Raw genomic sequence first — 23,372 nt, forward strand, 5'->3', positions numbered from 1 at the left:
CTGGCACTGAGCCCCGCCAGGCGCAGGCAAGCTCCCGCCCAGGACGCCTAGAGCAGCCCTGATCCGCGGGGAGCCCGGCGGACTGAGCCGGTGGAGCGGGGCCCCGCCGTGACGCGGCAAAGCCGCGGGTCCCAGGAGGAAGGACCGAAGCAGCCCCGGGGACGTTGGCCGGTTTATGGCGGACCAAGGCGGGGAGAAGTGGTAGGGCAAGTGTGTCGTGACTCTGCCTCCGCCCCGGGATCGGCCGCGGCGCCCGCAGAGAGACCTGAGAAACGCCACGTCTGGAGGCAAGAGAACACCTGCAGGTGCAACCTCACCCCAGGAGAGTTCGGGCCTGCTGGTCAACCAGGGGGAGTAACGGTCGGGGAGCGCGTGCGTTCGGTTGTGGGACCAGACGACGAGAGGCTGAGCAAGGTGGGGATGGAGGGACGAGAGGAGGGAGGAAACGGAGGGGATGGAGGGGATGGAGGGGATGGAGGGGTGGGGGGATGGAGAGGATGGAGGGGTGGGGGGATGGAGGGGTGGGGGGTAGGGAGGAAACTGACGGGATGGAGGAGATGGAGGGAAGAGGGGTGGGGGGATGGGGGATGGGGGATGGAGGGGTGGAGAAGGAAGGAGGGCTGGGGAGTTTGGGAGTGTAAATGGGGAACACCTCGGAGCAACCCCGCTCTTGTTTCTCAGCAAATCCCATCCTTCCGCCTGGGGCCAGGGGTGCCCCTTCCCACCCCTCCCCTCCCCCCCCACCCTTCCCTTCCCCTCCCCCGCTCTCCTCTTCCCCTCCCCCGCTGGTCTTCCCCTTTAAGGCGGCGGGGGAGGGGGCAGCACCCTCCCCTTCCCTTTAAGGCCCGCGGCGGCGGCGATCGCGCAGGCGCGTGGGTGGGCGCGGGGGCTGCCGGGAGAGGCGGCGATGGAGGCTGCGCGGGCCGTGCGGGGCAGCTGAGGCCGAGGAGGCCGGGCCGGGGCCGGGCCAGAGCTGGGGTTGGGGCCGGGGTGCGCAGGTGAGCGGGGGCAGGGCGGGGCGTCGTTCCGGAGAGAGGACGGGGGACCGGGAGCTCCTCCCGCCTGTGCCTCGGGCGCCCCCTGCGGGGCGGGGGGCTCCCCGCTCTGGCCCGGGGCACCCCTCGGGGAACCGGCAGGGACCGGTCCGGGGCATCTCCGGGGGAGGCGGAGCTCCCCTCTATTACGGGGTGCCCCGGGGGAAGGTCTACACTAGGAATAACTCCACACCTGCTACAAGTTGTCTGCCGTCTAGAGGGAAGGGGTGGGAGTGGAGATCACTCACAAGAAGGGCCTTCATCCCTAGGGGATGGACCAGGCAGGTCGGTGTGGTCCCTAGGGCCCAACTGGACCGGGGATAGGCCCCCATACAGCCCCAACCATCGGGGGGCTCCTCCCCCCCATGCTCCCTCCTCAGGGTCCCGGGGTGGGGGCTAAGAGGCCGAGTCCCCACCGCATTGCGTCTGGGAGGGAGAGCGGCCGCTGGAGACGCCCCCTGGAGGCCGCTGCAGGAAGTCCGGCCGAGCCACAGGCAGGACCCCCCTCCCGGCTGGGAGCCCCCCAGGCTGTCAGAGCCCCAGAGTTCTCGTCCTCCCCCTGCAGGGGCCTCCTCCCAAACCCGAACCCTCCGACCATGTCCACCCTGGTGATGTCTCGGGAGGAGAAGCCGAGCCAGGATGAGATCGTGCTGGGCACCAAGGCGGTCATCCAGGGGCTGGAGACCCTGAGGGGCGAGCACCGCGCCCTGCTGGCCTCCCTGCTGGAGAATGTGGCCGGGCGGGAGGCCGGCGAAGCCGAGCCCGGAGCCCAGGAGCGCTCGGGACTCCTGCGCCGATCTCTGGAGGCCATCGAGCTGGGACTCGGAGAGGCTCAGGTACCCGGGGGCCTGGGTCTGGGGGAGGCGGGGCCAGGAGTCCAGTGCCCCTCCCCCGGGCCCCCCTTCAGCCTTCTCTCCTGGCCGAGGGGCCGTAGGTGATTCTGGCACTGTCGGGCCACCTTGGGGCCGTGGAGTCAGAGAAGCAGAAGCTCCGGGCTCAGGTGCGCCGCTTGGTGCAGGAGAACCAGTGGCTCCGGGAGGAGCTGGCCGGGACCCAGCAGAAGCTGCAGCGCAGCGAGCAGGCCGTGGTCCAGCTGGAGGAGGAGAAGCAGCACCTGCTGTTCATGAGCCAGATCCGGAAGCTGGACGACGACCCTTCTGCCAACGTGAGCCCGGACCCTCCTCCGGCTGAGTGGGCTCCCTTTTCCTGGCACCCCTCTCCCGCCCCACACATAACCTACTCAGGGGCTCCCGCCCACAGGGCCGACTCTGGATCCCCTCCCTTCAGACCCTCCTCCACTGCTTTTCTCCCTTGTGTGATTTTTTTCTTTCGGGTTGCTGATTCATCCCTCAGGAGGAGAAGGGGGATGCTTCCAAGGATTCTCTGGATGACCTGTTCCCTAATGAGGATGAACAGAACCCAGGTAGGGAGATGGGGAGAAGTGGATCTCTTAACTTTGGGCCCTGTGACTGGTCAGGAGGTCTCAGTCCATGAGGGTGACCACATATATGCTTCTCAGAAGCAAGGGGGAGGAGTGTGTGACTGCATTGCCTGAGGACCCAGAAGTATGCAGATAAGGGGGAACCTCCCAAGACTCCCAAGTATGTGCTGCTGACTCTGTCCCAACCCCAGAAGGCCCTGGGGCCACCTCTGAACTCCTGCCTTCCTCCAGCTCAGGGCTCTGGGGCCGGAGATGCAAGCACCCAGCACGGAGGCTATGAGATTCCAGCCCGGCTTCGGACCTTGCACAATCTGGTGATTCAGTATGCCTCCCAGGGGCGCTATGAGGTCGCTGTCCCCCTCTGTAAGCAGGCCCTGGAGGATCTGGAGAAGACCTCAGGGCATGACCACCCCGATGTGGCCACCATGCTGAACATCTTGGCTCTTGTATACCGGTAAGGGGACGTCTGGACCTTGGGGAAGGGGCAGCTAGGTGGTGAGGGGAATAGTGTACCGGACCTGGAGTCAGGAAAACTCCATGAGTTCAAATCTAGCCTCAGCCATGTGGCTCTGGGCAAGTCACTTCACCCTGTTTGCCTCAGTTTCCTCACCTGTAAAATGAGCCGGAGAAAGAAATGGCAAACCACTCCAGTGTCTCTGCCCAAAAAAAACTCAAGTAGGGGCATGAAGGGTCAGGCAAGACTGGAAAATGACTAAATGAGAGGCAGCCTTGGATTCTGTACAAAGTAGGCTCTCCATAGGATTGACCCTACCCCAGGTGAAGAAAGGAGGGGCCGGTGTAGGTGTATGAACCTAGAAAACCCACACTGGTGCCTGAAAGCCCCTCATTGGCTCATCACTCCTCTGAGGTCAGCCTTCCTCCCCTCGAAGCCCCTCACAGAAGCTGAAAATCTCCCTGTGGCCCAGCAGGCAGAGTCCTGGCTCAAACTGGCAGCAGCCTCATTTTATAGATGGGGAGCAGGAAGTTGACCAGCAGTCCTTCCCCTGCCCCTCCCCCACCTCCTTGTCTTCTCAGTGATCAAAATAAATACAAAGAAGCTGCCCACCTGCTCAATGACGCTCTAGCCATCAGAGAGAAGACCTTGGGCAAGGACCATCCAGCTGTGAGTGAGGCCCGGCTCCCTGGGCTGGGGGTGTGGGGCGAAGAGGACCCTTGGCTGGCCAGGCCTCTGCAGCCGTTTTCCTCTCTTTGCCCTGGACCCAGGTGGCAGCTACCTTGAACAACCTGGCGGTTCTGTATGGCAAAAGGGGCAAGTACAGAGAAGCAGAGCCCTTGTGCAAACGAGCCCTGGAGATTCGAGAGAAGGTAGAACCCATCTGGGGGCCCCTGTCTCCCTGGGCCTGGGGGAGGAGCTGGGGGGGGTGCGTCAGGGCACAAGTGAAAGGAGCCTCCACCTTCTCCTAGGTGCTGGGCAAGTTCCACCCGGATGTGGCCAAGCAGCTGAACAACCTGGCCCTCCTCTGTCAGAACCAGGGCAAGGCCGAGGAGGTGGAGTACTACTACCGGCGTGCTCTGGAGATCTATGAGGCTCGGCTGGGTCCTGATGACCCCAACGTGGCCAAGACCAAGAATAACTTGGTGCCTGATCCAAGGGAGGCACTGGGGAGGGACAGCCAGGGCGCACTGTGGGCCCAGCATGGTAGGGCGGCTGGGGCCTCACTGTCTCCCTGTCTCCCCCTTCCTCAGGCCTCTTGCTATCTGAAGCAGGGGAAATACCAAGATGCAGAAACCCTGTATAAAGAGATCCTGACTCGTGCCCATGAGAAGGAATTTGGCTCAGTCAATGGCAAGTGTCCCCCCAGCCCATCCTGCCCTTTGGAAGGGGATGAACCTTTTAACCTGGTCTTGGGGCTCCAGGGCCTTGTGACAGCCCCTCCTTTCTGTCTTCCCCAGGAGACAACAAACCTATCTGGATGCACGCTGAAGAGAGGGAGGAAAGCAAGGTATGGGGAAGGAGAAACTCAGAGCTCAACTCCCCTTGGGGCTTGGCCCTTTCCTTCCCCAAGGTTTCACTTTTCCTCCCCTTCAGGAGAAGCATCAAGACGCCACCCCCTATGGAGAATATGGCAGCTGGTACAAGGCATGTAAAGTGGACAGGTGAGAGGAAAAACTGAACCCTGGGGGGTCTCGGGGGCTGGGGAGCAGAAACCGTGAGAACCCCTGGCTCATGCCCATTTTCTCCAGCCCCACGGTGAACACCACACTTCGGAGCCTCGGTGCTCTCTACCGCCGGCAAGGGAAGATGGAGGCAGCTCACACCCTGGAGGACTGTGCCACTCGCAGTAGGAAGCAGGTTGGCACAGGGCCTGGGAGGTCAGGGTAGGAGGCATCAGGGGCTTCTCAGCTTCACCCCCACCTCACCACTCTCCTCCTATAACCAGGGCCTGGACGCCATGAGCCAGACCAAGGTGGTAGAGCTGCTGAAAGATGGTGGTGGGCGAGGAGACCGCCGGAGCAGCCGAGAGGTTATTGGTGGCACAGGATCTCGAGCTGAGCCGGAGCCGGAAGATTTGGGGCCCACGGTCGAGTGGTCTGGGGTGAGGGGGCCATTGGGGATCATTGGGGGAGGTTAGGGTTAGGGTTTGGGAGGGGCAGGGACAGGAGAGCAGGCAAGCACAGCGTAGTGGTTCCTCTGCCCCCAGGATGGCAATGGTTCTCTCCGGAGAAGCGGTTCTTTTGGGAAGCTCCGAGATGCCCTGCGGCGCAGCAGTGAGATGCTGGTAAAGAAGCTGCAGGGGGGCGGCCCCCAAGAGCCTCCCAACCCCCGGTGAGAGCCCTCCCCCACCTGGCCCCCCTAGGCCTAGCCTCCCCTCAGCTGCCCCCCACTCCTGGGGATGTCAGCTCCTCCTCTCCTCCCACAGGATGAAGCGAGCCAGCTCCCTCAACTTCCTCCACAGGAGTGCAGAACAGACCAGCCAGGTGAGGAGGGCCTGCCCAGTCCATGGCACTATCACCAGGGGACCGTTTGTGACATGGGGTGCCAGGAGCCACAGTCCTGGCTGTGGGACCTTGCTCAGTTGGTCTCCTTGCCCATTGCTCTGGCTGATTCTCAGAGCCTGGTGCCACTTTGCCTTGCCTGCAGGAGATCCCTCAGCCAGCACCAACCTCTGCCCGATAAATGCTTCTCCAGGCCAACAGCCAAAGGTCTGACCGCTGCCCCAGCACCTTTTCTGCGGGGCCTTGGCCAGACATCCCCACGTCCTCCAGACCTTTCACCTGACTCGGGGTGGTTCCCACATGCAAAGACTCCAAGGACTAGCGGGAATGAGGTGGGTAGATCTTCTTCTAACCTTCCCTGTGTTTGCCCACAGTCCGACGCCAACCTGTCCGACAGCCGAGTGCTCAGCTCCAGCTCGCTTGACCTCTCTCGTCGGAGCTCTCTTGTTGGCTAAGAGGGAGGACTGGGAGGGCCTGCCCCCTCCCCAGCTCCTGGACCCTCCTTGGCTGCTCGTCATATCCCACGGGGATGGGGGGGATGCAGGGGGAGACCTGACCTCAGCTTTCCTCCTGCCCTGCTTCAGCCGCCCTTCCCCAAGGCTGTTTCCCACAGGCCCTCCTCCCCCACTGATTTTTTGTTTGATCTCAGGGTAACCTCTCCCGTGTCATTTCAGGCTTAGCAGCTAAAGGCTTATTCCCCTGCTCCCTGTCCTGTCTAGCACTGTTAGTCACACTGGGGACAGTGCAGAGAGGAGCCAGGATCCCCACCTCCTGTATTTATTTCTCTTCCCTTCCTCCCCGTGGAAGCCAGGAAAGTGAAGACCGGGCCCCTGGAGCCTCCGGCCCGGCCCACCTGGCCTTGGGGAAAGACAACACTAGGAACCTCCCCCACCCCGCTTCCCCAGGCCTCTGCTTCTGTATATAGAGAAATAAGTTATTGGCCGCTCCCTTCCCCATGCCCTGTCCGTGGTACCTTCCTTCACCCTTCCCCTTTCCTGGCCTTAAGCCCTTGCAGACAAGGTGTTGGACGCGCAAGTGCAGAAACCGGCCCCCCGTCCTTCCCACAGGGTGGGAGCCTGCCTTCTCGCCCCTGAAGCCCAGCAGCGTAGGACCCAGGCGCCCTGTCTCCGTCTATAAGAGCTGACACCGTTTTCTTAACTTTTCCCCTCTTTGTTGATCCTGGGCCTTAAAAACATGTCCTTTGAGCCACATTCCAGGGCCTTCCTGGCCCTTCCCTGCCCCCTCCCCAGGTACCACCTGCTGAGCCATTCCCGGACTCCTGCTGCTCCCAGGTCCCCCCCACCCCACCCCGGGCTCTGGGGGAGGGGACTGCAGTCCCCGCTTCGTGGCCGGGGCGGGGCGGGGAGCCCACATGCTTTGTTCAGACGTTGCTGTAGAAATAAAGACGGTTTGAATCCAGACGAGCCCAGTGTCTCAGTGGAAGCGGGGCCCTCGTGTTCGGGGGTGCGGGGGGGGGTTCGGGCAGCCGGGGGCTCGGGAACTCCATTGTCTCTGCCTTCCGTGGGGGCGGTCTGAGAATCAAACGAAGAAATACGGAGGTTTGGGTTCCAGCCCCCCCCCCCCCCCCCATTTTCACCGGAGAAACCTGAGGGTCGGGGGATTGTGGTAGGTGACGTGCTGAAAGGAAGGGGTGGAGCAGGAGATACGCGTAGGCTGAGGCTGTAGGTGCGAAGATTCTGGCTCCAATTGCCCCGGGAAAAGCCCCTTCCGATTGGGGGAGGGAGCAGGAAACTACAAATCCCAGAAGGCGGTACGGTGACGGGGGCGGTCCAAGCAAGGAGGCACGCTTGCGTCGCGGCGTCCGGCCGTCTGCGCAGTCGGGAAGGGGGAATGAAGTCAGGAGAGAACTACAAGTTCCAAGAGGCCGCGCTGTGCGACAAAGAGAAGGGAGGGCCTGCGCCTGCGCCTGCGCAGGGGGCGGAGTCTCGGGGGCGGAGCCGCCGCCATCTTGGAGCGGGAGGCGGAGCGAAGCAGACAGGGAGGGAGCGACCGACCGGGGCCGCTGCCGCCGCCATGAACCCCGAGTAGTGAGTGACCCTTGTCCGAACCCCAGCCCCTCGGACCGGGGAGGCCTCGGGCCCCGCGTCCGTGACTTGTCCCCATCCCCTCATCGGGCCCCCGCCCGGGGTCCCCGCTGCCCTTCTCCCTGACATCCGGGTTCCTGCCCTCGGTGACCCCCCCCCCTCACATCCGGGTCTTGCAGGGAGGGGGTGCTTAGCCTGGACCCCCCACGTCCCCCTAGCCTGAGCTGGGACCGAGAAGGATGCAGTCCCCGCTCTCCCTCTCTCCATCCTCTTTCTGTCCCCCCAACTCCCAGGAGTTGGGAGGGCCATGGGGGCCCTGGACTTTTCTAGGTTCAGGCCGAAGCCCCCCAAACAGACCCACGTCCCTCCGGGCCCCCCCATGTGAGCATAGCGGGAGCCCCCCTCGAATCTCGTCTCCCTCCAGCAAGGGGGCGTGATGGGGGGTGGGGGGCCGGACGCCCGGAATGCCCATCAGGCCCTCCCGGTGTGGACCTGACTTACTGGTGTCTCCAGTGTAGACAGAACTTGACTCCTCTACAGCCCCAAGTGTGGACCCGGCGCTAAAAATTGTGCCGAAGTCAACCTAAACCTCAGCAAGCATTTATTAGACGCCTACTGTGTTCCAGGCACCCAGCAGACAAACGAGATGCTCCCCTCGAGGGCCACGTAATCCCCTGGGAAGAGACACATTAAGTGAATGCCAAGCAAATTCAGAGTGATTGAGAGGGCCCTGCCCTCTGAGGACAGACCCCCAAGGCCTCCCAGCCCAGGACCCCTCCCTCCCCTCCCCCACCCAGACTCGGGGCTCAGTCCCCCTCCTCTCCCCATACCCCAGGCCGGGACCATTGCAGGACCTGTTGGTGGGGTCCATCCTCCAAACGGAGGATGCCACCAAAGGGATTTTCCTAAAGCTAGGGTCTCCCTCCCCCCCTCCCAGTCAGTTACAGAGGCTCCCTGTCACCTCCAGGATCAAATAAAAGCTGTTTGGTATTCAGAGCCTTCCTAATCAGCCCCCTGGCTCCCTTTCCAGGCCCTCCTGGCCGCTCCTCCAACAAGACCCGCCATCTCTGGACTCCGAGGCTCCAATGCTTGCCCCTCATCTCTGACCACTGACCCCCATGGCTTCCTGCAGGCCTTCCCTGGGAGGCTAGCCCCAGTGCCATCCTCTCTACATTTTGTCTACTTGGTTGTGTGGCAGGCTGTCTCCTGGGCAGGATCTAGGTTATTGTGGGCCTTCGTATTCCCACAGTTCCTGGAACACAGTAGGTGCTTAATAAACACTGCCCTGGTGAGGAAAGAGTATCCTCCAGGCTTGGGGAAGGCCTTTGCAAAGGCAGGAGAGCCATGCCAGGTTGGCAGGCTGGGGCAGCCTCGTTGGCAAGATGGAGGGAAAGGAACGAGAGGGTAAAGGAGGAAGAGGAGCTTGGAAACCTGTGCCATCCTAAACATGTGGAGAGATGAGTGTGATAGAACTGCCCTTAGGGCTGGATCATCTGTATCATGGTGATGATTGAACTCATGGGAGCTAGAGAGAGAACCAACAGGCTTTTCTATTAAGTACCATGGCCAGGCCAGAAGTGGACCAGTCCCTGCCCTGTCTGGGGGGAGCATGGATAGAGGTGTGCTCAAATGTATACAAAATGGAAATAAGGTCACCTGGGGGAAGGGTCCTGTAAAGCTTTGTGCATTAGGAGGAAAGGCCTGGGCATAGCCAGTGCAAGGTAGGGGGGAGGCTCAGAGAGGTTTGTGAGCAGGAGTAATGGGCTGAGGCTGGAAAGGGACGTGAGGGCTAGACTGGGAAAGGCTTTATTTCCAAATGATAGGAGTCTACATTTGAGCTGAGAAATATTAGGGAAGCAAGAGGGACTTAGCTTTGGCAGCTGGCTGGAGGCTGGATTGTGGTGAGGAGAAGCCGTCAGGAGGATGGTGGCCACGGCAGGGAGGGGTGTATTTAGGCCAGGACAGAGCCCTGGGGCACACTCACCAAAGAGCCATGGAAGGAGGCTAAGGAAGAGGACCATGAGAGGCTCAGAGAGTCATGTCCCTTCCTGCAAAGACCTCTGTGGCATGAGAGAGCAAAGCTGTTGGCTTGAGCAGACATGAGATGATTGTCCAGGGGTGACACCTCTGGCCAGACCCCAAGGGGTTAGGAATGACTGAATGGTAGCAGAAGGAGGGGACCAGAAGTAGATACTTCACCCTTTCTTGGAGTTTGGCTGGAAAAGGGAAGACAGAGGATGAATGTTTCCATAGGGAAAGTGAAGGAGAATCTGAGATCTGCCCCCATACTCTGGCTGCCTCAGCAGCCCCTGCCTCCTGCCCCCATCTTTACTTTCACTCCCTTTTGGGTGCCTTCACCACTTCTGAGGCTCCCAGGGCCAGGAATCTTAGTGAACTTGCCAGGGAGCTGGAGCCCTGATTGCAGCCTCTGCCCGGCTTCTTCCCCTGCTTGGTGCTGTGAACCTGGGCACACAAACAACCCCATCTTTATTTTCACTAACCTTTAAGCAATATTGAGCATCTCCCTTCATTATTTACAAATGCTGTTCTGAGAAAGGGTCTGGGGGCTTCGCTGAGCTGCCAAAGGGTCCATAACACGAGGCTACAGGCCCTGGGTCAGAGCCTTTCCTGCAGACCCTACACCACATGGAGCCTCCTCCTTTAGTACACACCAGTTTCTTCTTGTCCTTTTCAGTAGTTTTTTCTCTTATTTTTAAGTCATGATATTTTTAAAAGCTGATCTGTCCCTTCCACTAGCCCTCCCCACCATGACTCCCTCCTCCCATCCCTTCATCGTCTAAGTGCACGTGTTTGGGGGATGTTCAGCCCCTCACACAACAGCCAGACCAGGCCTCAGCTGCCCCACGGGCCATTTCCCACAGGCCTTCTGTCATTTTCTCTTTCTCACTGTCTTTCTTCGTCCATCCTTCTGAAGTGGCCTCAAGCCTGTGAGGCTTGGCTTCTTAAATGCTAGAAAATGGGGAGGTGGCAGCCCCCCTGCCTGGCCAGCGCTGCCCCATGGAGGTGGCCTGGCTCTGCCCTGACTGACACTTCAGCAACTGCTCTGCAGCTCCTCACTCACTTTTCCTGAGCCTCAGTTTTCTTCCCTGTACATGGGAATGGCACCAGTGGTATTAGTTCCCTCCTAGTCCCTATGATGGCTGCTCACCTTGTCCTGGCTGGCTCCTGCCCTTTGCCCTCTGCCAAATACTTGGGAGGTGCCCCCTCTGGCCATTAGTGCACAGCCTTCCCCTTCCTGCCTCGCACCAGACCTTTGTGGTGAGCTTTGCCCATCAGGTCCCACTGGGGCTCCTCTGAGTTCTGATTTTGTTAGCAATTCTGCATCCCCTGCTCTGTTAAATTTGGAAAATAAGGCAGGTTTGGTGGTATAGTGAGTAGAGTGTGTCACTTGGAGTCAGAAAGACCTGAGTTCAAATCCTGACTCACATTTACTTGTACAGTCAACGCTCCAGGCCTCAGTGCCCTCAATATCTGATGACACCTCATGGACCGGTGGCATGAGGCCTGTGTATGGCCATGTGCCTCTGAGCCTCTGCCTTAATTCCCAGCAGCCTCCTCTCCCAGCCTAGTTATGGGGACCCGTGGGAGGGGAGAGAGCCCCAATCCCTCTTTCTTAGCGGTTCTTGGATTCTCTTTCCCCCTTTACCAGGAAGTACACTGCGCCCCTCCCTGCTTCTGTCTCCACAGTTTTCCATGTGAGCATTCTTGCTCTGTCTCCTGTTTTCTCTGGGAGATAGAGCAGGCTCTGGGCCCTGATGAGAGCACAGCCTTTCCTGGGCTCTCACGCTTTCCCCTTCCTCTCCCTCCAGCGATTACCTGTTTAAGCTGCTCTTGATCGGCGACTCAGGCGTAGGGAAGTCCTGCCTGCTCCTCCGCTTTGCTGTGAGTCTCCTGTCCATCTTGGTACCTTGGTTTCCCATCTTGAGTTCTGGGTCTGGTCTACATTAAGGCAACTGAGGGAATGCCGCTGCCCTCTGGCTGCTCAGAGGTGCAGGGTGGGCTGCGCCAAAAGGACCAGAGTGAACTGGAGGGGTGGAGGCAGAGCCATGTTGGTTCTTGCAGGGAGGTGTTCAGGAGGCTGGAATGTTCCAGCTGGGGCAGGACTCCTGGGTTCTCAAAGGCTGTGCACTCTGGCATTCCCAGGATGATACATATACCGAAAGCTACATCAGCACCATTGGGGTGGACTTCAAGATCCGAACCATTGAACTGGATGGCAAAACCATCAAACTTCAGATTGTGAGTGCTGCTTTCCCCTGGAGGGGCAGGGGTCAGGGAGTACCCAGCCTAGGGCCCCTGACCACGTTCCTCTCCGGCCCTATCTTTTGTCTCTTGCCTTAGTGGGACACAGCAGGTCAGGAGCGATTCCGGACCATCACGTCCAGCTATTACCGAGGGGCCCACGGCATCATCGTGGTGTATGATGTCACTGACCAGGTAACTCAGCCTTGCCAGAACCCCAAGGTCTTAGTCTTTCCTGGCAGCCCCAGGCCGGACCCTGCAGTGTTCCAGGAGGAAGAAAGCAGATGGGCCTTGGGTCATCTCCCAAGGTTGGCATGGGCCAGAGACTGTGGAGCAGGCCCTAGGCCAGGGTCTCCCAAAGCTGTGACAGACAGACAGAACATCCCCCGCTCCCCTCCAATTCTCCTGTGGTAGGAGAGGCCAGGATTATCCTCTGGGCAAATAATTTTCTTGTGATGAGACTTTCATTTACTCCTATGTAGAAAAATGTCCTTGCTTTCTTCTGCCCACATACTTCCATTCTACAGATAGAGAATCTTGGGCCCAGCTTAGGGTCACATGGCCTGGGGCTGGGGGTGCTTGGTTAGACAGTGATGGAAGAAAATCTTCCCAGCTTTTATGCCCCTATAGACTCTTGGTTCCTACTCAAAACAAAGTCAAGTGCAAGTCATATCATTATTTCTCTGATGGCGTGGTCTTCTTCGGCAATGAAGGACGAACACACATCAGGACATTGTAAAATGGGCTGCTGAGGTCTGAGAGTCAGTGACCTCTGCCCTTCTGCTTCAGATTCTCAACCTCTCTCTCCATGTCGGGGGTCTAAGAATCCTACTAAGCATCCTTCGATCTGACCTCTCCTCCCTCTGGGCAGGGAAGGTTGGCGCCATCTGCCCCCCCCCCACTTTCTGTTCCAGGCGGGGGCTGGAGGGAGGGGGCCTTCTCACTCTCAGCTTGAAGGGTGAATGAGCCTCTGATGGCACCATCTCCTCTAGGAATCCTATGCCAACGTCAAACAGTGGCTGGAGGAGATTAACAGATATGCCAGTGAGAATGTCAACAAGTTGTTGGTGGGTAATAAAAGTGACCTCACCACCAAGAAGGTAGTGGACAACCCAACGGCCAAGGTGAGGTGTCAGTCTGGGGACAAGGGGGTGTGTGTGTGTGTCTGTGTGTGTCTGTGTGTGTCTGTGTGTGTCTGTGTCTGTGTGTGTCTGTGTGTGTGTGTGTGTGTGTGTGTGTGTGTGGCGCTGCTCAGAGGGGTCTCTCTGAAGCCTCTGACCTGCCTCCCCTTCTCTGGCTTTCCCTTAGGAGTTTGCTGACTCTCTGGGCATCCCCTTTCTGGAGACCAGCGCCAAGAATGCCACCAATGTGGAACAGGCATTCATGACCATGGCAGCTGAGATCAAGAAGCGAATGGGTCCTGGGGCTGCCTCGGGGGGCGAGCGACCCAACCTCAAGATTGACAGCACCCCAGTGAAGCCAGCCAGTGGAGGCTGCTGCTAGGGGGCCAAGCTGTGGGGCTGGGGGAGGTTGAGAGGGCACTTCTCAGATGATGCCCCTGAGGTAGGAGGCGGAGCCCCAAGCCTGCCTCCCCTCTCCCCCCACCTCCACCAAGGGGCATTTGATTCTGTGGCTTGTGGGCAGTGAGTCCTCTCACCCACTCCCACCCCGACCTCCCTCCCAAAGCTCTTGGTCAGATCTGTGCAGCCAGTAGGGGCTGGGCAACCTGCACAGAGCCTCCCAAGGCCTTGAAGGGCCCCTTCCTGCCTCCCCAGCCCCTGTCCTCTCCCCAGCCTTCTTGGGAGGAGTCTGCCTTGCTCCCTGCTTCCTCCCCCTGCTTTCCCTCAGAGCTGCAGTGAGTCCTGGGGAGCCCCTGTGCCCCAGGAGCAGGGAGCCTTTTCTGCCGGACCCCAGGCCCAGACTGTGGGGAAGGAGGGTCCTGGGGAGGATGGGCCAGACCTCAGGAGGGAGCGGCCCTGGGGAGCTCTTCCTGCATCCCCTTAGCTGCCCTCTTGCTGCTGCCAACCAGTCCTGGCCTCGATAACCCCTCCTGGCCTCGAGCTTTCTGCTCAATCCGTCCACAATGGCTGGGGAGGTGGGGGAGAGGGAGTGAGGCTTTGCACAGAGGCCCAAGTGGGTGGGCAGCAGCATTTTTGGATTTGCGTTTGGGCTTGGAGGGGGGCTGTTGTCAGTTCATTCTACCCCTGGTGTACCTCCCACCTCTCCCCTTCTTGGCCCCAGGAGGCCGTGGAGGTGGAAGGCCTCTGCCTGGCTCAAGCTGGGAGCAGAGCTCTAACCTGCTGGAGGGCAGGCAGGCAGCCAGGCTGGGGGGCTCTGCTGCCCCCGACCACCTGAGGATTGTCCCCCTTTCCCCCATACAGGTGGCTTACTCACTCCTGGTTTTTTTCCTTCCACCCCAGGATAGAGTAAATGGTGTTTCTTGCCTTGGTTCCATTATTTGTGTGCTCTACCCCCCCCCCCCCCCCCATATTTCTTCCTTTGTCACAGTCCCCTTTTCTCAATCAGCTTGAGTGCTTCAGTCCCAGTCAGTGTTGGCTAGGGATGCATAGTCTCGAGCCCCTGGGACTCTTTCAGTGGAGGAGTCCATTCACGGTTTTCCTTTCTTGTCCCGTGGCCCCACGGTCAGTGTGACATACACGAACATGCACATATACACAAATGTGTTTTTGCTTGTATTGACGCTGCAGGGTGGGGACCCTTACAGGGCAGCCCTCCCTTGGGGATGCCACCCACCCCCATCCTTGTCACATTTTGTCCAGTGTTTTGCAAGGAAAAGCCACTTGGGGAAAAGAAACAAGGACAAAAATAAATCCTCAATAAATCTCTAGTGGCCTCGGGAAAGCCCCTTCTCAGGGGGGTTTGCAAGGAAGTTGGCTGCCAGCCAGTGTGGTTTGTGGGCTGTGCCCAGTGGGGCTCCCTGCAGTTGGGCGAAGGTGTATATGGGGTGGCTGCGGGAAGGCATCTCGAGCCAGAGCTAAGGTCCATGGCACATTGACCTGACGAGAGGTGGGTTCTTGACCCGCTTCCTGCCTCTGGGGAGGGGGTCCTAAGGAGCTCCAGCTCCTGACACAAGGGTCGGAAATGGAACCGAGTGGTAGGGAGCTGGGGCTGTTTGGTAATGCATGAAGACAGATGGGGAGGTCACGGGAATGCCCCAGCCAGTTCTTTTCCTACCTGTCACCGCCCCCGCCCTTCTTCATGCCCATCAGGTGGCGAAGACGTGCACACACCCCTAGAGCCAACTGCGTGGGGACTCGGTAAGCGGTAGCCATTCAGCCCAGCTCTAGAGCATTGTCCCTTACTCCCACCTAGGGCCCGCGAGCGAGGCCCCCCCCGCCCTCGGTGGCAACGTGCGTGGGTGCGTGTGATTGCATTGTCGGCCTAGGGTGTATGTGTGTGGAAGGGGGGAAGGCGGGGAATCGGAGAACTGCAAGAGTTCGGGGTGTCTTTTGTGCTCAATCTTGGCAGCACGATGGATGTGGGGGGTGGGAAGGGGAACTGTCATTTGTGAGTGCGCGCGGGTGTCTACGGGGGCCGGTGCCAGGCCCGGTGTGCTGGGCAGGATCGCCCCAACTAACGTGGGCGCTGCCCCCCGTGCCGCGGGACCTTCGCACGTCCCGTCCAGTTCCGTCCTTCGCCCAGCGGACCCAGTCGATGGTCCCTTCCCCAGCAGCCTGCTAGCTTCTGGGCTGTGGGCCCGCCCGCCTGGAGGCCGGGCCTGCCCCTTTGTGGGGGAGCCCCGCCCCGGCTCCGCCCCCCCCAGCTTCCCGGGCTGGAGAGGGAGCCGCGGGGCGAGCGCAGGATGAGCGAGAGGGGCAGGAGCAGCCGCCAGCGCCAGCGGACGCGCCCCCCGAGCCGCCTGCTCGCCCCGCGCTCCCCGAGCCCCCCGCGGTCGGGCCGGCCGGCTGGGTGGGCGCGTCTCTTTTCGGGGTTCGCCTGGGCGACCCCCTCGGCCATGCCAGGCCAGCGCTGAGCCCTGTGGGGCGGGGTGGCTGCCGGAGCGGGAGCCGGGCCGGGCCGGGGCCCCCCGGCGACGGGGCCACCCGACGGCGTAGGCTGGCGCCCCCCGGCCTGGCGCTGGGCCCCGGGGCCATGGCGTTCACCTTCGCCGCGTTCTGCTACATGCTGACGCTGGTGCTGTGCGCATCCCTCATCTTCTTTGTCATCTGGCACGTAAGGCCGGGGGCCGGGGGACGGAACCAGACCGGGGCAGAGGGGTCTCCGGCTCCGGGCGCCCGCGGGGGCGAGGGCACTGCACGCTACGGAGGGGGAGGGGCTTGTCAGGGCAACGAGGGGAAACTTGCCCACTCTTATTCCCTCCCCCCACCCTTGGCCTCTTCCTCTGTCCCCAAATACCTGTCTCCTCTCCCCATTCTCCTCTTTTTCCCATCCCCCAGTTTTTGTCTGTCCCCCATGCAGCTGGGTGGGAAGCGGGGGGTGGGGAGGTTTCGGGGGCTAAATTTCTTCCAGTATAGCTCGCTTCCTGGTAGGGCATCTCTCCAATTCTCCCTCTGTCTGTACCCAGGTCTGTCTGTCCCCCCTCCTCCCTTCCTCTCCATTGTGGGTTTTTCCAGCCGAGTGATGGAGCCAGTTGCCATAGCAACTGCATCTGTTTACAAGTCCCACATCTACCGGAACCTATTAACCCCTTCCTTTTCATACCCCGCCCCACCACCACACACACAAATGTGGGTGAAGGAAGGGTCTTAGTGGGACCGACCTCCCCATCTTCACCTACCCCCTTGATCCTGTTGCCTCCCCACCCCCTGCCCACCCATTGATCATTCCTCTCTGAGACTCCATCCTTCCTCTGGCCTGATTTTTCTCAGAACTGTTCAACTCTGCTGCTTACTGTCCAGGGTCCTTATTAGCTCAAGGACCACGTAGCGCTGGGATCGTGGGGAAGAGTAGAGGGAGTCTCTTTTTTTTACCTTCCACTTTCTGACAAGTCTTTGCTATCCTCCCCTCCCCACAAACCTCCTCCACGTCCCTTTCTGCTCCCCACCCCCAGTGTCTCTTCACTCCTAACCTCCTTTCTGTGGCTTTGTTTTATTCTCTCCATTTCTTTCTCATTCTTCAGTTTTCTAGCACCCTCCTCCCATTCACTCACTCATTCATTCCATTCATTCACTGAACAAATGTTTCCTGGGCACCTGGACTGGGCATTGGGGGGGAGGGGGGTCTGGCACTCGATAGAACGTGGCTCCTACCCTCAGGGAATGCACATGTACCCCACGTCCCCAAATCCACACCCCCTCTTCTGTTCCTCTGCCATCACTTGCAGGCACATCTGTGTTCTTTCATGTGCTTTCAAGCTCTACTTCCCACATCTCTGTCCTCATCTCTCGCCTTTCTCTAGCTCCACTTTACATCTTTTGCTATTTCTCTCATCTTCCCTTCCCTCTGTACTTCCTGTCTCACTCATCTCTCTCCCATATGTCTATGTCTCCATCTTTGTCATCCTCTCCATCTGTTTCCCCCTCCTCATTTCCTCTTCTCCCCATGTCAGTCTCTTATTTCTCTCCCCCTTCTTCCCCTCTCTCTCTCTCTCTTCCCTCCTCTCTCTCCTCTCCCTCCCTCCTCTTTGTTCATTGTCTCCCTTCTCGTTCTGTTCCTCTCTTGCTCCCGTCTGCTTCTCTCCTTTTCTCCACTCCAGTGTTCTCCTCTTCCCCCCCACCCCCGCCCCAGCTTGTCTCTGTCCCTCATTCTGCATCTTCCTCGGTATCTCTCTTCTGCCTTTCCCTCTGATACTTCGGCCTCTCTCATCATCTGTTTTAACTGGATCTTTTCCCCCATTCCTGATGTACTTCCTTTTCCCCACCTCCGTCCTCTCTAAACCTTTCCCCGTCCTTCCCTCCATTCCTGTCGATCCTTTTCAACCAAATGTCTTTCTTCTCCTCGTATGTCCCAGCTGGTTTCTTATCTTTCCTAATCCCTTCTCCCCCTCCTGGCTCTTCTCTCAGGTCTTTGCTCACATTCCCATCCATTTCTCCTCATTCCTGTATCTTGGGCTCTTTGTTTATTCAACAAGTATTTAATGCTCCCCAATTATGTGTCACACCCTGGATTGGGTATTATAGCTTTTTTGGTGCCTGTTTCCTCTTCCATTCTCTTTTTCTATCTCTGTATTTCTCTTTCCCTTCTCCCCACCCCTGTGATCATCCCTACTTCTCCTATCTGCATGTATGTATCCCCTGCCTCAATCTCCTGTCTTCCCCACTCCCTTACATGAGGTCAGGTGAGGGAGGGAATAAACATTCATATAGCACTTACTATGTGGGTGATATGCTAAGTAAGGGGCTTTTACAAACATCTCATTTGATCCTCACAACAATCCTGTGAGGTTGATGTTAACATCCCCATTTTTACAGTTGAAGAAACTGAGGCAAATAGAGGCTTTAGTGACCTGTCCAGGGTCACACTGTCTGAGACTGGATTTGAACTCAGGGCTTCTTGACTTCAGACCCAGCAACACTCTAGCTACCATCCCAGTGGGCAGTAAAATTTGGGGAGGAGCAAGAAGAGACAGGCCCTGGAGTGGAATGAGAGAAGGCCCAAGGGAGCTAAGGCAGACAGATTTTAGAAGACACAATGTCTTTAGGGAGCAGAGCCTGTGTCCAGGAAAGGGGGTGGGGTAAGAAAAAATTGTGGTTGAGGGGGCAGAGATCTTGGAACTGAAACTGGGAGTTTGAAGATTGGGAAGGTGGGGCTGTGGATTAGGGCAGCTGGGCTAAAAGAAGGGCTTCCCAGGAACCTTCCCCCATTTTCTGGCCACCTAGGCTGCCAGGGTTTCTGCCCCACCCCTGCCAGTTCTCATTGAGGGCCTCCCAAACTCCAGGGGTCCCATCTTCCAGAACTGAGCAGCACCAGGCTCCCTGCCTGGCTAGGAATTTCCCACAAGATATAGACTTGCTTCTCACCAAGAAAGGATGACCAGGTGGGGTGTGTAGGGTAAGAGGAGAAGCAAATCACCTTCCCTCTCTCAAGGGAAGGGCATTAGTGCCAGAGCAGAGGAAGGCTGGCATCCAGGGAGGCAGAAGCCTCCTGATCTTGAGTTTACAGGGACAGGTCTGAGGGGAACAGGGAAAAAGAAGTTGAATGGAATTCCAGGTTGGTGCTGCCAGGGGAGAAACATCTCCCCCATGGAATCCCTTCTCTCATTTTACAACAGAAGAAAGGGAGGCCAAGGGTGGGAAAGCCAGGAGCCCAAGGTCATACATATGGAGAACAGTGGCAGAGCTGGGCCTGCTGGAACCAATTCCGATTCCTCACATCCCAGCCCTAGGCTCCTCTGCTGCCTCTCCCTCCATCTGGACCCCCTTCTGCCTCCCAGTCCCACACCATGTGTGCCGAGAGGGTGAGGAGGTGGTATTTGCAGTTGCTAGGCAAACCTAGGGCACCCCAGTCTCTTGACAGGTTCATTGAGTGAATGACAGATGTCAGTCATTGGGGAAAGGGGATTTGTTTATTCCTGTGGGACTGATGTGGGGAAGGGGGCACTCTGGGCCTGGCCTTGGGATAAGACACAGGAGGTTATCTCTGCCATCTCCCCTGCCTGGACCCGATGGCACCCTGGGCTCCAGATGGCACCCTGGGAAACAGGAAAGGCAAAATGTTCCCTAGCTCAGAACTATCCACCCTCCCCCCACTCCAGGCTGCGGAAGGAACACACAGAGGGGTCTCTCCTACCCCCATTCCAGTGTAGCCCCACTGGGCTAGCACCCCTGGCTCCAGCTTTAGTCCTACCCTGGCAACAGCCCCCTAGGATGACCAGCTCAAATGGTGCAGAAGAAGGCCACCTGGCGGGAAGGCCCTGGGGGCAGAGGTCACAGATCCCCCGACTCTGGGCTTCCTCTTAGCTGTTTGATCCTGGATCAGTCAATTTCTCTTGCCCAGTTTGTCTCCTCACTTATAAAATGGTTTCTTCCTGGATTGTGGGGACAAAAACCAGCTCCCCACGTGAGAATTAGTGCTGAGCCTAGGAAGGTGATGCATAAAGCGGGGCTAGGAACAATCCGAGGGGTTGCCTCCCCAGGGGTCCAGGGTGGGGCATTCTCCTCAGGCACCCCCAGCCTGACAGGCCACCCCCTCACCAGATCATCGCCTTTGACGAACTGAGGACCGACTTCAAGAACCCCATAGATCAGGGCAACCCGGCGAGGGCAGTAAGTGAATACATGTGATGTGCCGAGGTGTGTCCGTCAGTCTGTCCGTCTCTGTGTTGGGGCTGGGCAGAGGGCAGATCTGCTCAGCAAGGTGTGGGTCTCGTAGGGGAGGGATCTTGGGAGGGCTGGTTGGACTGGTGACCGTCCAAGGGGGTGGGAGAGGAGGCCCTGCCTACTGTCTTTGACTCCGGTGTCAGACCCTTTCCGGGTCTTCCCACATCCCTCCGGGGGTGGCAAAGCCAAGCCCCCCGGGTGTCCCGGCCGCCGAGGTCTCTGGTTGATCAAGCCCAGGTCGTTGCCGGGGAGATCCGGCTGAAGTGCCTGTCCTCCATGGCGACAGTTGCCATGGGAACGGCGGCGCCTGCCTCTCCGTGGTGACATCGCCATGGAAACAAGACTTAAGTCCCCGTGGCTGCGGGGAGCTGGGCTCCCTGGCATAATGGGGGAGGTCTTGTCCGCCCCCCGGGGAAGCTGGCCCTGGTGCGCCTCACCCCTCGACTCCCTCCTACATCCATCCCTCCTCTGGCTGGCTCAGCCTGACCCTCCTCTCCTCCCCACAGCGAGAGCGTTTGAAAAACATTGAGCGGATCTGCTGCCTCCTAAGGAAGGTCAGTGGGAGGTCTTGGGGGTCACAGGACCCCACCCTTGTCTGTCTGGTCATCTGCCCACAGCCCTGAACGGGGATCTACCCCGATCTACCACTTCCATTCCGTGTCTGTGCGTGACTTCTTTCTGATCTCTCGGTCTTGGGCCGGTTGGGCCTGGCCTGGTATTCCGGCCCAAATTCTGCCTCTAGGAGGATCCCCAGTCTTTGGCGCCTCACTCCTCCCTCAACTCCCTTTGCCCCAGGAAAGGGGGTGGCGGGTCGAGATGCAGTACAATGAGATGCAAATTAGGCACCCCTATGCAGCCCTTCTCTTCCCAGCAGGCTCAGGGACGCCCCAACCCCGGACCCCTACTCCCTCTCCCAGCCCCAGGACCACAGACCAGGTGGGTTAACAGAGCCCAAAGACCTGCCCTCGGGGCGGCACCCCCTCCTCCCGGGCCTGGCAGGGAAGGGTGGGCCCCGCCCCCTCCACGGGACCAGAGGGCAGACCCTGACCCGTCCGTGCTTCCCCCTGGCCCTCCTCTAGCTCGTGGTCCCCGAGTATTCTATCCACGGCCTCTTCTGCCTGATGTTCCTGTGCGCCGCGGAGTGGGTGACCTTGGGGCTCAACATCCCCCTTCTCTTCTACCACCTATGGAGGTGATCAGGCTGCGGACCCGGGGTGCTAGGGCTGTGCTTGGGGGGTTACTGCCGGGAGGGTTTCTGGTGTCGGTTCAGCGGGGCCCTCAGGCCTGGGAGAGCAGGAGAGCCCCCAAAATCAGCCTTCTGGAAGGTAGATTTCAGTCTACTGGAAGTCACAACTGTCCCAAAGGAAAACGGGCCGTTTTAGAGGTAGCGACCTGCACGTACCATAAAGTCTCCGAAGCCTCGATGATGACTTAGTTGTCCCCGGGAGGGTTGCCCTCTCACCTGCCATTCCAGGAAGCTGCGGCGGCTCTCCCGGCCCTACTCCCGGCTCCTTTTGCCCCCTCCCCTTCCCCCAGGTATTTCCACCGCCCTGCAGACGGCTCCGAGGTCATGTACGACGCCGTCTCCATCATGAACGCAGACATCCTCAACTACTGTCAGAAGGAGTCCTGGTGCAAACTGGCCTTCTACCTGCTCTCCTTCTTCTATTATCTGTACAGGTGAGCTCCGTCCCGCCTGGGGGTAGGTGGGGCGTGAGGGGAAGGGCTCTGACCTGCTGCCCGCGACCCCAAACCGTTCCTTTCTCCCACAGTATGGTTTATACGTTGGTGAGTTTCTAAAGGGGGAAGCCGGCCAGGGAGTGAAGCCCGAGAACGGACCGGACTCCTGTGTACCCCATCCCCGCGGCCCTTTGGGACAGCAAAGAACCTCCTCAGCCCCTGCCCCCCCCAACTGCTGCTATGGGATGGCCCGCCCCTCCCCGCCTCCCCATCTCGGCCCCTGTCAGAGCGGCGCCTCCCAGAGGCCGCCAGCTGCAGCCCCGACTTGGAAAGCCTACTACTACGGGAGGGATCTTGAGTCCTCACCCGCTTTGGGGCTGACTGGGCGGCAGGAGAGGGACAGAGCTCGGGAGAGGGGAACTGGGCCCCTCCCACTTCCAGAACAAGCGACTAATCATCCCTTTGGCCCTTTCCCAGCGACCCCAGGGCGTCCCCCAGGGTTCGGTAAACTGGCCCGGGAGGCAGAGCCCCGGGGAGGGGAGGGGCGTGAGCAGGCTCAGCCGGGGGCTCCTCCTCAGCCCCACCTCCCGCTCCCTGCTCTCCCTCTGCCCTTCCCCCCCAGCCTTTTCTCGGCTCTTTCTTCTGTGTTCCCCCTTTGCCACGCCCCCCGCCCCCGTCCTTGTCTCTCCCTGTACCCCGGTTTTCTAAGGCGTTGGGGGTCTGGCCCTTTCCAGCGCCTGGGGGAGTTTGTGTGTAAAACCCAAGTCTCTCTAGGCCAGTCCTGGCCGTTTGTGACTGAATAAACAATTGCAAAGATTCGAGGGCCGGGGTGTGGCGATGGAGAGGCCCTGAATGGCAAAGCTAGCTAGCAGTTAAGTACCCATCACACTCGCCCTCTTCCCCTGCTCTCCCCCAAGCTCAAAGGGCAGTCCCGAGTCCCTTCCCCGGTTCTGGTCACTATCCTCTGGTGGATGGTCAGAGAACACCTAATGCAACCACTTTGTGTAGAGATGGCAGAAAGGCCCTTTCCCAAATTCACCATGCAAAAGGCAGGGAATGAGACCACCATGTCTCAGGCCTCCCCAGCTGGGGCTCTGACATTGAAGCTGGTGACCTCTTCTCCCATCAGTTGTCAACGTTCTCAGGGTACAGAACTGAGTCTTTTGGAGTAGTCTTGTTCAATATCCTCACGTCATAAATGAGGGAACAGGCCTGAAGAAAGGCAATGAGTGTCCCAAGGTCACACAACTGAGGGGCAGAGCCAGAGATCAGGGCCAGGTTCTTTGATCCCAGGGCCACTATTGGCCCCTCTGCCTGCAACATTTAGCAGAGTATCCACTCTGGGTCTAAGGCCCAAGAGAGTCCAGGATCCTTCCTCAAAGAGCTGAGAAGCTAGTGTGAGATTCAGAAGGAATAAATGAATGCCAGAAAAGAATGAAGACTGTTCCAAAGGGGAATGGGCAGCTTCCTAGGGAGATGGTGAGCTCCCCATCAATAGAGCTCTTCCAGTAGGATGGCCTTTTGTCAGACAACAGGTCAGACCAGATCCTCAGAAGTCCCTCCCAACCCTGAGATGCTACAGGGTTCCCAGTGGAGTTGATGGATCACCAGATTCAGAGTTAGGGGACCTGGGTACAAATTCTAGCTCTCCTGCTTCCTACTTGTGTGGCCTTGGCTTCCTTCCTATGTGCCTGTTTTCTCCTCAATAGAA

General features: G+C 59.1%; 3 protein-coding genes across 11 annotated transcripts; all 3 read left to right on the forward strand.

The window, feature by feature from the left end:
• The first annotated feature begins 294 nt into the window (after window positions 1-294).
• KLC2 (kinesin light chain 2) lies at window positions 295-6,852 on the forward strand. Of its 7 annotated transcripts, none has more exons than XM_072639170.1 (16): window positions 295-414; window positions 1,600-1,870; window positions 1,969-2,199; window positions 2,388-2,457; window positions 2,707-2,929; window positions 3,511-3,598; window positions 3,700-3,801; window positions 3,901-4,074; window positions 4,183-4,282; window positions 4,390-4,439; window positions 4,526-4,593; window positions 4,681-4,789; window positions 4,878-5,033; window positions 5,139-5,263; window positions 5,358-5,415; window positions 5,808-6,852. In XM_072639170.1, exons 2-16 carry the CDS (start codon window positions 1,631-1,633, stop codon window positions 5,886-5,888), a joined length of 1,875 nt encoding a protein of 624 aa, XP_072495271.1. In that variant the 5' UTR covers window positions 295-414; window positions 1,600-1,630; the 3' UTR covers window positions 5,889-6,852. The 7 variants fall into 7 exon arrangements, with proteins under 7 accessions (XP_072495271.1, XP_072495272.1, XP_072495270.1 ...); XM_072639171.1 differs by lacking the exon at window positions 295-414 and adding an exon at window positions 1,237-1,319; XM_072639169.1 differs by lacking the exon at window positions 295-414 and having other exon boundaries at window positions 1,271-1,870.
• Window positions 6,853-7,369: 517 nt separating this feature from the next.
• Window positions 7,370-14,589, forward strand: RAB1B (RAB1B, member RAS oncogene family). The gene is made up of 6 exons (XM_072639176.1): window positions 7,370-7,481; window positions 11,309-11,381; window positions 11,643-11,738; window positions 11,841-11,936; window positions 12,734-12,865; window positions 13,050-14,589. The coding sequence occupies exons 1-6, from the start codon at window positions 7,468-7,470 to the stop codon at window positions 13,242-13,244; spliced, it is 606 nt and encodes a 201-aa protein (XP_072495277.1). The 5' UTR covers window positions 7,370-7,467; the 3' UTR covers window positions 13,245-14,589.
• Window positions 14,590-15,280: 691 nt separating this feature from the next.
• On the forward strand, window positions 15,281-22,477 carry CNIH2 (cornichon family AMPA receptor auxiliary protein 2). Of its 3 annotated transcripts, XM_072639174.1 has the most exons (6): window positions 15,285-15,935; window positions 19,859-19,927; window positions 20,488-20,535; window positions 21,061-21,173; window positions 21,518-21,661; window positions 21,754-22,477. In XM_072639174.1, the coding sequence occupies exons 1-6, from the start codon at window positions 15,855-15,857 to the stop codon at window positions 21,779-21,781; spliced, it is 483 nt and encodes a 160-aa protein (XP_072495275.1). In that variant the 5' UTR covers window positions 15,285-15,854; the 3' UTR covers window positions 21,782-22,477. The 3 variants fall into 3 exon arrangements, with proteins under 3 accessions (XP_072495273.1, XP_072495275.1, XP_072495274.1); XM_072639172.1 differs by lacking the exon at window positions 21,061-21,173 and having other exon boundaries at window positions 15,281-15,935; XM_072639173.1 differs by lacking the exons at window positions 15,285-15,935; window positions 19,859-19,927 and having other exon boundaries at window positions 19,954-20,535.
• The last annotated feature ends 895 nt before the right edge of the window (window positions 22,478-23,372 follow it).

Source organism: Notamacropus eugenii, chromosome 2 (genome assembly GCF_028372415.1).
Source record: "Notamacropus eugenii isolate mMacEug1 chromosome 2, mMacEug1.pri_v2, whole genome shotgun sequence".
In the NCBI taxonomy this organism is placed as follows: domain Eukaryota; kingdom Metazoa; phylum Chordata; class Mammalia; order Diprotodontia; family Macropodidae; genus Notamacropus; species Notamacropus eugenii.